Raw genomic sequence first — 14,582 nt, forward strand, 5'->3', positions numbered from 1 at the left:
GACGATGCATATGGGCATTAATTCTATACGTGTATTGCAAAATTGAAGTGGCTTTGTTCGTCGCTGCGAATGAAAGAGATGAAACCAAAGACTTTGGGCGTGTTGATAATCATTTGCCTCTGCTGCTGGCTCCCTAATTGGAAAGTGGAGGCGGGGGCCAAGGTGCGTATACGTGATGTTATGTATGTATGGTACGGCATGGAATTAATCTTTCCTGCACACGTTTGAATTTCCCAGAATAACTTTGAGCTGCAAACGGATAATTTTACATGCAGCAGCGAGGATGTGAAATCAAGGATTCTCAAGGAGTATCACTGTGGCATAAGTAAAAGTTCCAAGCGGCGCACTTGGCGTATGGAATTCATGCTTTTGCAACCCGTGGCCGACCATGATTTCTTCATGAAAATCGTCCTGCCGCGAAGGAGGCCCTTGACGGACTTTGTCCTGCTAAATGTGACCACCGATGGCTGTCAGTTGCTGGCCAATCGCAATCAAGTGCCCCTCTTGCGTTTGGGCCGAAATATCATGGAACGCTTCAGCAACTTTCCCAAACAGTGTCCTTTCAAGGCCAATTACACCTACTACATCAGAGGGTTCCGACTGGACCTGAATCTCCTGCCCGCCGTGGACATGGAGACCCCGGTGCACGTCGAGCTGAGTTATCAGAGCAAACAGCAGGGACTCAGGTGGATCAGCGGGTATCTGGAGGCACGTGTTCAAAGGATGAGCGAGAAAAAACGCCCCAAGTAGCGGCAAGTATGAGGGAAGCTATTTTAAACAGAAAAATAAAGTATAATCCTGGCTTCCATAAGAGCTTCACGATTTTTCCACTTGGAAAGGGAATACAGTCAAGTTTCCATAGCTCAAACTTTGCCGACAGGAAGTCTCTATAAGTTAAAATAGTTTTGTTGGCAAGAGAAATCGAAAGCGCAAGTCATTTTAAGTCAATTTAGGTCCCTACAATCTAACCTATTTTTGTGGTTCAAGTAATGGAAATTTGACTGTAGTAAAATAGTTCATAAACACTTATCTCATTATATATCTGTTATCTATTATTTATATATGATTGCAAGCAAGAGCGTTTTCACAACCTTAAGCTTTTAAGGCTGCCAAATTAATGATTCATTCAAATGCAAATTAAGCTCAAACCTTAGGAAAGTTGGAATGGAAAGACTTGTTGATATAACTTTCCAGAATGAGTGCTAAAATATTTGAATTTTACTTAAACCAAATCGTTTTTATTAAAGTACCTTCTTCAAGGGCACAATAAATTAATGTGTGTATGACAAATCTGCAGAGTGGAGCATATGGCCACGGAGTTAATATTGCAGAAAATCATCCGCCAACCGTCTAAGTCTCTGTACCTGTTCCCGTCTTTGTCTACTGTCCTATTTTCGTCTCTTTCTCAGTCCCTTTTTCCATGACAGTTGAACCAGATGATGTTCCTGATGTTGTTACAGTTGCTGCCGTTGTTACCTTTCCATTCACGGCCATTCTTTCCATGTCATTCCACAAATGTTGTTCAATTACCTGCGCTCAGACAGACGCAGACAGATGGAGATACACAGAGAGATAAATGGATAATCATGTCATGATTAAACATTTAAGTCTTTAGTTTAAAGCATGAAAAAACTCGGTCTTTAACAGATATACCTTTTATACCTGAGAGCTGAATATTTCCATTCCAAACCACTCCCTAAATATCGAAATAGTTTTTTAAAAAATTTTTATATTTAAAATAATTTAAAGTTTTTTAAAAAATGTTAAATAATAAACATAATGTTAAGTTTCTCAATAGTGTAATGAGTTTACTCTGAAAGGTAAATGATTTTTATTATCCAATTATATTTGGTTTACATTTAGAATAATTAAAAGTATTTAATAATATACGAAACTCTAAATAACTATTGAAGTTTAAGTACCGTCAAAAATAATTCCATTTGTTGTGGTAATTTCTCCCAGTGCAGGCAGGGAAACCTTGTGGTGGCAACTGGTTGAGTTTGTTTTTATTTGAGTTTGTTTGACTGGCATTTGGTGGGACACAAGCTGAACCAGCTGCCACAATTTGGCATTTGACAGATGACGAGGCGGTGGGCAACTAATAACCTGTCCCGCCCATCGCCCACCTCCCACCTGCCCTGCCCACACCTGTCTGGGCCAAAAGCGAAATAAAAGCGAATAAAAACGAAATGAAGTGAGAAATGTGACAATGTCGTCAGTTGATGATTTGTTACAGTTGCCTAATGCCGGTAAATGTGACTGAAAACTGAGTGGACTTCCGACGGGCCATGTGTTGCAGTTGGCACAGGGAAAAGAGCACATCGCCATCAAGAAGTGTCATCAAAAAAGGCTGTGTGAAACAAACGACAGGGGCTTACTACTAATCGACCTAAGAATACCCTATAATAGAACTTAACATTGATTATTTATATGACAATGACAATTAGAATTATAATGACAGAGTTTTAGGAATTATTGACTGTAAACAATACTGTTGTTATATATTATATATGAGAGTTGACAAATAAAATGCAACCTAAAAAATATTTTTACAAAAAAAAAACAAAAAAAGCACAAAAACAGACTTTGTAAATTACATTGTTCCTACCTCTTCTTTTATTAAATGACTTATTTTATCTCTGGTGTCCTGCGGGAACAATTCATTCACACTCTTTTACTTTCTCTCCTGTTCTTTTACTTTCACTTTCCCAGCATCTGCCTTTCAGGAATGAATTTTAATTAGATGTCAGGGATTTGCATGCATGTGTGGCCCATTACGTTGGCGTTTAGTAAAGTCGCCTGTCACTTGATTTGATGGCCAACAGAAGCTGCTGCCAACATTGATTCTGGCTAAGAACCCCTTTCTGATGGGGTCCCAAACCAATTAAGGTCTGCAGTTAATTGGCCGAATTTCTGTTGTCATCTGACTTGGAATCGGCCATATTTCATTTACGAAACTGTCTCATCACATAGAAAAACTGTCACAATATGGGTTTCTTACATCTGCACAGCCATTTGGAAAAAAAATAATGTAGCTTACTTAATTAAGAAGTTAAAACAAAGCTCGATAAATAAATATTGCTTTTTTCTTTAAATTAACTTTTTTAACTTAATTAGGCATCAATAATGTCAATAAAATTATAATAAACGCTTCTTAGTGCGGGTTCCCAAGGACTAACTAAAAAGTTTAACATTTTTTTCACATTTAAAACAGTAAGTCAATAAATTTATTTTTGCTTATTCAAATTAATATTTTGGTCATCTTAAGAAAACATTTTCGGATTTACAGTTCACAATATACTTCATCGTATTATTATTCCAAGAAGAAAGGGACAGTAAATGCAATAAATTATTTTAGATATAACGAACCAAATCGACTTAATTCCGACACCCTTTTCTATCCTTTTTTGTGTTTACAAAAGACCCTCCCACATTAGCGCATCTGATAAGTTGCAAACAGATTAGAGCCATGAAAATTTAATCAGTATTCGGCACAAGTGGGCAAACAATTGAAAGCGAAGCCACCTCGAAATTTTGATAAAACACAGCCGCAAATTCCTGCGGTTGGCCCACAACTAATGAATAGTTTAGGCTGCTTAAGAGGAGGCATGTGTTTTTCCATCTCGCCGCAGAGTGCTTAAGCTGAAATCTAAAATTTAAGCCATCGCGTAATTATCACAGCCCCACAATCCTTTTTATGGCCAAAGCTTTCACCCATAATGCCACGCAGGAAAAGTGCTTTGCACCCTTTACAAAGTTGCGTGTTTTTTAAGACTTGCCGAAAGGTTTGGCATTTTGTTGCCGGTGAGTGAAAACTTTTCACGTGTCCTACTGAATAGCTTTTCTTTTTGCTTTCCGCCATTTCTTGGCTTTAATTCGATTCACGCTGCCAACTTAAAATTAAATCTTGAGACCCTCCAAAAACTCACACATACACACGTCCCCACACTTTATAATTAATTAAGGCAAGTTTGTCTTTTGGCCAGGAATCTGGAGCACATTTGCCAAGGCTGTCTTTGAATATTCAATGAAAAATGGCATTGCTGGGATAAATATTTGCGTGGAGTCAAGTGTTGAACGGGGAAAGTCGACTTGAGTTTACCCTTTAAGGTGGTATTATTATTAAATATCATATTAGCAATATCATTAAATTGATTAATTGAGTCAAACGTTAGCTCTATTTACTTTCTGAAGTTTTCTTTAATAGAATAATAGATTGATCACAATATCTTCCAAAGATTAAACACAAATGTAAAACTCTATAACATCCCCTCATTTAATGATGCTATTTTACTACTTGTTTAAAAGACTCAAACTTAAATACTATTTAAGATTTAAAAGCCTCCTTTAAAGGAATAAAAAACCGATCACATCCTCTTCCCCCTTTTAAAATTCAAGAATATGAAAAAATTTAAAATTGTGTAACATAACCCTCATAAAATGAGGGTATTTTAGTAGTACGACGAGTTGGGCAAACAATCTCGGGCATAAAAAGTCATTTTCATGTTGTTATGGCCAAAGTGCAGAAATTGTGAAAATTCATCTTTTCAATTTCCCCCGCTCCCGCACTTTTATGCAAACTTGTTTATCACGCTATTGTTGTTGTTGGTGTTGCTGTCAATTTCACAGATTAATGCGCACACATTTCAACGCCAAAGTCGGCAGCAAACATTTATTATTGACAATGGCCAAAAGTTGTGCCATTCGCTTTGCCTTCTGGCCAACATCCTTTTTCTGACCAGACGGAGAAGCGACAAAAATTGATTTACAGTATAGATATTTTAATCATCAAAGCTCTTTGGCTCTTAGTTCTTAGCTACTATATATGCTGTGCTATTCACCCCCAAAAATCAAATTTATGGGCCACGTCGAAGGAAGAGAAGTCTGCTCCATAAACAAAATTTATGGCCTGACACTGGGCGGTGGGCGGTGAAAGGGGGGCGTGGCAGCCTGTTGAGTAAGTTTACGGTGTTATTTTCTATGCGAATAAGAAGCTTTTCCGGTGCCCTTCAGGCTGTTTACTTTCAGGAGTTGTATTTCGCGTGGTCGCAAAAAGGTTTCCTTGGTACTTTTTGGCAAAGACTTAGAAATTCAATTTAAGCACCCCTCCCCCGGAAATAATAACTTTGGTAAAACTTTAAAACTATTTATTGGAAATAGTAAATATTAAGATTTGAAAGTGTTACATCATGCTTGATAAGCAAATAATTTTTTGAATTATGAATATAAAGAAAAAACATTTAATTAATAAATCAAATACATTTACGAATTAAAATGCAATGTGAATAGCAGCTTTTTTACGATTCAATACCATTTTAAGTTTTAATTAAATATCACTTTGATATGTTAAAAAAAGAGGGGGAAAGTGAAACTATCAATTTTAGAATTAAAATGTAAAATGGTACATGGTGGTTTTTTCTCGTTTAATATATAGCATTTTAAAATCGAATTCCTCCAAATTTTTAATAGAGAAACCGAGAAACCCTAGAAAACAGAACCATATAACGCATAGCATTTTGTTATTAAGTCCCTTTAAAAATAACTAACAAAAGATTATCTTTAAAAATGTATTTCAAAATAGTAGAAATGTTTGTTTTACATTTTTAGACACTGCGGTTTTTTTTATCACTTTGCGGCAAGAGTTCTTATTGCACTTTATTTAAGCAAACAGAACCAAAGCCTTATCAGCAAAACCACATCATATGTTTTTGTAAGAAAAAAGGCTGGGCCAATGCGTTTTGTGGTTATAAATTTTGTATTTTATATTTTATTTAAACATTTTTCTGATTGCCAGTTGACTATAAAATGCCAGCGTTTCGTTGCCAAAATCACAGTTCTCCAACAGGCTTCGTTGAGTGGAGTTGAAAGACCAGTTTTATAAAAAAAATCATGACCAATACGGATTTGAAAGCCCTTGAGCTTCTGTTCCAGCGTCCACTGGAACCGGTGTTCACCACCCGAGACTCGGGAAGAACCGTGCTGGAATTGCCCGATAGTTTCTATACGGATCGCTATCGCAATGACACCGAGGAGGTGGGCAATCGGTTCTCCAAGGATGTGGACTTAAAGATCCCAATTCAGGAGTTGGCCAGCGTTCCCAATCTGGACTTCACCAAGAAACTGGGTCCCAAGAACCAGTTCTCCCTGTTTAACGATCGCCATCGGGAGATTGCCAGCCAACTGATCACGCTTTTTATGGGTGCCCCCAATCTCAGGCAATTTGTGTCCCTCTCCGTTTACACCAAGTGGGTATTACTTTATTTTTTAATTTGTTTTGTAGCTAATCAGGGAATGGTTCCTTATTTTAGGGATCGTGTGAATCCTGTGCTGTTCCAGTACGCCTATGCCGTGGCCATTGCCCATCGCCCGGACACGCATGAAGTTCCCATTACCAACATTTCCCAGATCTTCCCCAGCAACTTTGTGGAGCCTTCCGTCTTTCGGGTAAGTATATCGTTCATAAATAGCGCTGTCATTAATAAAGTATAAAACTCAGAGAAAATGTTGTTAATAAACTGTAATTTAAAACGCAATTTTATTTGATTAGAAATTCTCAAAAATTGGTGTAAAAATATAAGAAGCAAAGTAAAAAAACCATAAATTTATCGCGCTGTCATAAAAATTCCTGTCAATTAACCTCTTTTAAATTTGATTGATAAAGTATAGAATTCATAAACATTTTGAAACTTATCTCTAACCTTAAGCACATTTTTATTTATTTTATTTTATTTGAAAGAAATTTAATCTTCTTAATATTGACATAATTATATCCCTGTATTTTAAACCCTCTAAGTGTTATTATTTCTGTTTTATTTCAGGATGCCCGTCAGGAGGCCTCAGTGATTGATAACAGTGGTGCGCGCGTCCACTTGGACATTCCGCGCAACTACACGGCTTCGGACCGCGAGGATGAGCAGCGGCTGGCATATTTCCGGGAGGACATCGGAGTGAACAGCCACCACTGGCACTGGCACTTGGTCTACCCCACCACGGGACCCATGGAGGTGGTCAACAAGGATCGTCGTGGCGAGCTCTTTTACTACATGCACCACCAGATCCTGGCCCGCTACAATGTGGAGCGATTCTGCAATAACCTGAAGAGGGTCCAGCCTCTGAACAATCTGCGCGCTGAGATTCCTGAGGGCTACTTCCCCAAGATCCTGTCCAGCGTCAATAACCGCACCTATCCGGCCCGAGTCTCCAATCAGTTGTTGAGAGATGTGGACCGCGAGGATGCCAAAATCGAGCTCTCCGAAGTGGAGCGCTGGCGGGATCGCGTCCTGGCCGCCATCGATCAAGGATATGTCGAAGATGTGAGTTTGGATACTTTTAAAAATATATTCATTACAATTGACCAGCTCTAAAAAAAAAAATTAAAACGAATTGATGTCTATTTAATACGATTAAAATATTATTAAATATTTTGATTTTTCTGATCTCCAGCCCTCTGGCAATCGTACGCCTTTGGACGATGTTCGTGGCATCGATATTCTGGGCAACATGATTGAAGCCTCGCCCGTGCTGTCCATCAACTCGAATTTCTATGGCAATCTGCACAACGAGGGCCACAACATCATCTCCTTTGCCCACGATCCCGACCAACGGCACTTGGAGGAGTTCGGCGTGATGGGCGATGTGACCACGGCCATGAGGGATCCGATATTCTACAGGTGGCACGGATTCATCGATTCGGTGTTCAACAAGTTCAAGAGCCGTCTGGCCCCCTACAGTGCCGCCCAGCTGAACTTCGATGGTGTGTCGGTGGACTATATCGAGGCCAAGATTGGCAAGTCCAACACCAAGGCCAACACTCTGTTGACCTACTGGCAGAAGTCGAGTGCCGATTTGGCAGCTGGTCTGGACTTTGGACCCTCGGCCGATGGCAACATCTTGGCCTCGTTCACCCACCTGCAAAATGCCCCCTTCACCTACACCTTCAATGTGACCAATAGTGGCGCCAAGCGGACGGGCACCTGCCGCATCTTCATCTGCCCGAAAGTGGATGAGCGCAATCAGCCACTGCGGCTGGAGGACCAGCGACTGCTGGCCGTCGAAATGGACAAGTTTACGGTGGATTGTAAGTATTTCATTAATTACATTTAACAGTTTAAAGTTAACCAAAACATAATCTAGCTTCATTTTGTTAAACTTAAATGTTTGCTCTTTTAAAAAGTCAACTCTTTTCCTCTTGCAAAAATTTCTATATAAACTTTATATTTTATCAATTTAAAAAACCAACATTCTATGAGTTAAACTTCTTTTATGTAAGGCAATGCCAAATTGCACTTGCGAATGTATCAAAACAGTGAGTTCAAGCCTTTAATGGGGTTTTAGTATTTAAAGAAATGGATTTAACATATTTTAAAATTCTTCTAAGGATTAAAAAATTTCTTTTATCAGTGATTTGTAATATCTAGCAGAGATTTTGGTTCTCTACTCTATACTTAACATTTAAAATTACAAAATAGGGGTTTTTTTTTTACCATGTATTTTGGTTTCGCACTCTTGACATTCCCTAATGACCAATTTACACTGTTTAATTAATCCCCAGTGGTGCCGGGCGTGAACACCATCCGCCGCCAGTCGACGGAGTCCTCGGTGGCCATTCCCTTCGAGCGCTCGTTCCGGCCAGTTGGGGCGGACTATCAGCCCACGGCCGCCGACGAGCTGGCCCGCTTCCGCTTCTGCGGCTGTGGGTGGCCCCAGCACCTCCTGCTGCCCAAGGGCACTGCCCAGGGCATGCTCTTCGACCTGTTCGTCATGATTTCCGACTACTCGCAGGACTCTGTGCAGCAGAATAATACGTGAGTGTTATAGCTCAATCAGTTCGCCCATCACATTTTGACCTTCTCCTCCTTGGCGCCCATTAGACCCAATGATGCCTGCAGCACGGCTTACTCGTTCTGCGGTCTGAAGGACAAATTGTATCCTGACAGACGCACCATGGGCTATCCTTTCGACAGGCGACTGCCGAATGCCAATCTCACGGAATTGGTTGGCGCCTTCGGCAACATGGCCAAAACCGATTTGAGGATTGTCTTCAACGATCGCGTGATTGACAAGGCCTAATCGATTGACAACATCATGTGAAATGCCCCCAAAGATCAAAGGAAACGGACTTCAAAAGGAATTACTCTTGGAACTTGAAACTCAGCATTATCCTTTTACTTATCTATATACATTTGTGCGTCTCAGTTTGGTGTTTCATCGTGTTAATTTATATTTTATAAAAATAAATATACTAATTGCAAGCATACATCCTGGGGAATTGTGTTTTATTTTTAAAGCTTAATATATTATAAATTCTATACATTATATCAACAAACTTAAAACAAATCTCATCTTAATAGATGTTAACTTATCTCATCAATATGCTTTTAATAATAAAAATAAAATACAATTCAATTTGTATTTATTTTTCAAACTTTTCATCGAACTTAAATTAATATATTAAGAAATTTTACGTATTTTGTAGCCTACTGAAAAATAAGGAGAAAAAATGTAAGAGTTATTGCCACTTCAAATAAACAAAAGGAAAATATAAAATCTATTTTTTCAATGTCGTATAGTTTAACTTCCGGGTAAATCCACTCTGCTAAGCTATATTAAGTCATGAGCCAGACAACTTGAGTAGATTTTTATTTATTGCTTTTTCCAAGGCAAGATTACTCGCTGGTGCTGGCCTTAATTTAGCCAACACACTGACATTAAAGATAGCCATGGAAATGATAAATATTTACTGATATAAGGAATCCTCGTCTCTGAATATTTGCTTTCTAAATATTTGCTTTACGTTATTGAATATTATTTATGCCGAAGATAGACAGATACACACCCACAGAAGGGAGTTTATTTGTCATAGACAGACATGCCCACAGCTGGGCGGTCTAATCCTATTAGACTTCAAAGCGGTTTGCTCGGCAAACTTTGCGATTGCCCAGGTCCAGGAGGCCTTGACTTATCACCCACCACCCCACAAAATTGAGAAAAAGTGGGAAAAACAGGAAAACATCCTGCCAAACAAAACCGCTGCACGTGTTGCGCTTATTAATTTTCGGCATTAACCGACTCGAGCACTTTAATTAGACATCCATTCAATGGGGACAAAGTTCTGGACTACAAATTAGGTAAAGACAACAGCTGCAGCTAACAAATTGATTTTTAATAGATTTTTATGACTGCTGGGGAAGGCCAACTCAGTTCGCGCCACTTGACGTATACGTGATGAAATTATGTTTCTTCCATGCAATGTGAAGAAACATGTGGAATCGTAAATTGGGTTGATTTGTTGGAAGAAAGAAATGCCTTAAGTCATTCTACAAATGACTCATTAAAAAGAATGCTTTAAAACACATGTGTAGCTTAAACAAAAGTATAAATGTAATCAAACACACGCTTGAAGCTCAAAACTTTTTCCATGTCGAAAGATAAATAAAATGGCAACATTTTATATTATCTGCAGCTTTAAGCCGAGTTCAATGCGCCTTTACAAAAAAGTTGAGGCTAATGTTGACAGGGCGGCTACGCACTTTAATCTCTTTTGTTGCCTCGGACTGGTCTTTATTATTTCTTTTCAAAGTTGCATATTTTATGGCATTCTGCAACTGGTGTAAACTTTCCCTCAGCATTCAAATTAAATTACAGCAGAACGGTCAATTTGTGGCACCCTAACGAAAAGTGGAGGCGTTTTGGCTTTGAGAGGATTTAAGTAAATACATATCCCCAAGGCAAGCAAATACACTTTTTGAACGTTATAAAAGGTAATAATAGTTGAAAGGAAAGGAAAACGACAGAGCAAGAGTATTTCTTGACTGCCCCACAGCTTTTTTATCACTTCTTTTTCCTTTTTTTTCAATCATTAGACCTGGCCACAGGACATTCCCACTCACTTCTTTTGAATTTATTTATGTGGGTAAATTGAAGAAAATTAAAAAATAGACAAAATACGAGGCAAGGCAGAAAAGTTGCCAAGTCCCTTTAATTTATTTTGCTAGCTGGAGGGCAGGAAAATTGTGTTTTTTTTTTTTTGGCTTTTCCGGGGGAAAGGCGAAAAGCAGAAATGCTGCCACTTAGGCATAACTTTGGCTTTAGCTTTGGGTCGTTTTTCCCATATGCTGTTTAAGTAAACTTCGGTTGTTTGCTGTTTGCGTTTATTATTGCCAGTAATGTTGCCTCGTTATGGTTTAAGGGTTTGTAAAAATATTTGCTTGGGTATACTTGGCATATTATCATACTTTTTCCCACCCAACACGTACGTAATAATTGTAAATAATGAGTTTTCTAAAAAAGTTTGCCGCTGATTAGGGAAGCAAATGTTACGGCAAGCGAATGCATAATCTCCCAAGTCAACAATAATTGTTTACTGCATTCGATCTGCGCAATTGGCTGCTTAGGTTCTGTGAAATTTCCATTCAATCAAATGTGAAGCCCATTAAAAAGTCAATTGGACGTGAATGAAAGGCAGCCAGGCACATGGCAGAATCAATTGTGTAAACCGACCTTGCCCCAATGCACTTTCTACTATAACATGCATGTGTTTGATCATGGAAAGTAAAATCTGCTATATATAAACTATATTTTGCGTGGCTAAAATTAGATAATCTTGGGCTCATTATTTCTCGTATTTTTTTAAATGTAAAGGGCATAGAATTTTTTATAAATATTGAAATCGATTGTATTTCTGATCATTTTTAATTACACCAAAAACTATAAAAATAAAAAACTCTATAATGTGTTTTAAGTGCTTCACTGATGAATAATAATAATGTACAATTAATTATATATTTTACAATTCATTATTGGCACTAGTACCATTTTTCAGTTAAATATTTAATATAAGCCTGTAAAAAGGGCGTACACAGATTAGATGTATAACAAGTCCTACAAACTGCATTCCCCTCGAGCACATGAAATCAGATTGTTTGGTGCTATTTTTGTCGCCTGTACACATTAGCATTGAAAAGGGAACCGAGCCTTATAATGCTTTTCTTATGCCAATATGATAAATTAAATTATTCGGCTGGTCTGCACAAAACTGAGACCAATGACTGGATGGATATTATCTCCAGAATAAGCTTGAACTTTTTCATGTACTTACAAGTGTAGAAAATCTAATAGCATTCAAGTTTATGTCATATTCTCATTCACTACAAAAGAAAGCTTTCCCTTATTATTTTTAGATATAAAAATATAACAATAAAGTTAATTATCACAACAATTGTTACCTATTGTTCTAAACTCCATTGTCTGAACACTGGTAAAGAATAATATATTAAGTCAAAATAAATTTAAATATTTTTCGCTTTGATTTTTATCCATTGCAGTTTTTAGTTATTTTAAATATGAAAATATAAAAAAAATCCTTACCTTTTTATTTAACTATTTTTGGAATTGGTATTAATATATGAAAATTTAATTTAGATTTAAACCGTATATATCAAAAATAAAATGCATTTAAATCAAATTAAAACGATTTTAAATCTTAAATTTTCTATGCTAACTTAAATTTAAATATTAAATTATGCAATTTCATGTTCATTGGATTTAATATTATAATTAAAATAAAATTTAAAATTCATACCATTATAATAATACTATTCCATTTTTGTATCAGTGTAGGGCAAACATATGGATATGTTTGCCTGGGCTGACATGCCTGAAATCTGATATTGATTTGGAACTTTGCTTCCTTTCCGCGAATATCGCAGTTCAACCACACTACGAAAGACAGAACGCTGTCAAGTGAGTACTTCTATAATAATAGAACATCATCATTATTGCCTATTCTACATCGAATCCGCTTGCGATTGCGATTCCGATGCGAATCTGAGTACTGAGTCCTGGAGCATGCTAATTGTTTGCAATTATGCTTTGAGCCAGCTTCACTTTGTGATGGAATTGGCAACGGAATTGGCAGTGAGAAATCAGGAGCGGCAGCACTTGAATGCATTTAAATGCTGAAATATAACTTGCGCACTTTTCAGGGAAAATCAGGTTAACCGTAGAAAATTCATATTTAATTGAAATGCCATAAGGTTGCCCGCCATATTTAGATAATTGGAAAACCGCAGCAGAGTGTGGAAGTTATTTCACAATTAATTGCGGGCAGAAAACATTTAAACGAATTTAAATGTATAATCCAAAATCGTTTAGTGTAAATTTGATTTTGATTTATTATCGCCTTTATTAGAGCTGCTAATAAAATTAATAACCTATCAATCTTCTTACCTTCCAAATTTATACAATTACATTTTTATGTTGATTTCTGCTGCTTATTGCCTACTAATAACAATTAAATTTAATCTAAAGCGTGTTTTAATTATTTTTTTAACTCTTTGAATTGATTATGCTATATATTTTGGGGCATGTTTATTTGCCACGCGCTGGCATGCCAACATTTACCTTTCGCCCGGCAATGCTAATATTTAAATTAATTGCTAATAAACCGTCATCGAATGTTTACACTTCAGCGACTTCGACAGTCCATCAGGTTAAAAACAGTGTTAATTTTATAATTTCTGCCGCTCTGTTTATGGCCCCATTGCCATTGACTTAAACAAATCACTTTTATCTGCGCTGTATTCGTACCAAAAATTCAGGTGGTAGAAGAACACAGTCGACAGCTGTGTTATTTTAGCGTCCAATGCGATACGTTGGGAATTTATGTTTTATGCACAAACACACATATCGTGCATGGGGAGTAAATAAACAGGCAGCTTGCAGCTTCGTTTGTTTTGCCAAAAAAAAAAAAAATTACACAAATAACAACTTTAGCTATAAAGTGCTGCTAAAAGCTATTAACTATGATGTCAGAGAGCCATATGTACTGCCGATCTCATCTGCCAGGCACTGGAAGAAAAACGATCTTAATTTAAACACTTTTAGTAAAGCAGCTATGAAGCTATTCTTGACAACATCTTGGTAAAAATGTTTTTTTAAATTTCTTCATATCTACAATAGCCAAAAGCCGCAATAGATAAAAATCGAAACGAAGAATGTTTAAATTAAGTACAAAAATTGGCATCTACTATTTTTTTTTCACCAGTGTGCCCACTTAACTCTTTATTTAGGTTTGGTTTTTTCTTCAGTTTCTTGTTGCTATGAAGATTTTCTTTGCACATCTTTAATGATCACGATCATAAGTGTGTCGAAACTTGAACTTGGCAAGGGTTTTTGGTCATTCTGTTGCCATAAAGTCAATCATAAAAACCATTTCTCAAGTTTATGGCAAATTTTATTTAAACATTGGGTAATTACAAGGTGAGAGGTGCTGAGTTTAAAAAATGGAAAAACAACCTCAGAAGTTTCCAAAGATGACTAATAATTCTCTAAGGATTCAAATAATAAAAAAAATTAACACAAATAAATTCAAAACCAGAAATAACGTAAAGTTTAATTAAAACAGAAAAATCTTTACCTTCCCAGGAAGTGGTAACGCTTTTATCTTGGGACCATAAACGCAGACGAGTTTTCACAGCAAATTAAGTTTGTCCCCTTCAATTAAGTAAGTACGAAAATATTCATTTCCTCGCACCTTGATATTTTTCCCTGTTGGGCAAAGAAACGCGGTTAGAACTGCGGCT

General features: G+C 37.1%; 3 protein-coding genes across 3 annotated transcripts in view; 2 read left to right on the top strand and 1 right to left on the bottom strand.

The window, feature by feature from the left end:
- The window catches only part of LOC128253650 (potassium voltage-gated channel subfamily H member 8), a 65,511-nt gene that overhangs the window by 38,806 nt on the left and 12,123 nt on the right, over window positions 1–14,582 (bottom strand). The window lies entirely within an intron of this gene.
- LOC128253656 (uncharacterized) lies at window positions 79–750 on the top strand. The gene is made up of 2 exons (XM_052982248.1): window positions 79–162; window positions 238–750. The coding sequence occupies exons 1-2, from the start codon at window positions 79–81 to the stop codon at window positions 748–750; spliced, it is 597 nt and encodes a 198-aa protein (XP_052838208.1).
- LOC128253653 (phenoloxidase 2) lies at window positions 5,836–9,256 on the top strand. Its single transcript, XM_052982244.1, has 6 exons — window positions 5,836–6,245; window positions 6,309–6,444; window positions 6,819–7,313; window positions 7,444–8,077; window positions 8,552–8,804; window positions 8,871–9,256. The coding sequence occupies exons 1-6, from the start codon at window positions 5,890–5,892 to the stop codon at window positions 9,067–9,069; spliced, it is 2,073 nt and encodes a 690-aa protein (XP_052838204.1). The 5' UTR covers window positions 5,836–5,889; the 3' UTR covers window positions 9,070–9,256.

This window comes from Drosophila gunungcola (assembly GCF_025200985.1).
Source record: "Drosophila gunungcola strain Sukarami chromosome 2R unlocalized genomic scaffold, Dgunungcola_SK_2 000004F, whole genome shotgun sequence".
NCBI classification, from domain to species: Eukaryota; Metazoa; Arthropoda; class Insecta; order Diptera; family Drosophilidae; genus Drosophila; species Drosophila gunungcola.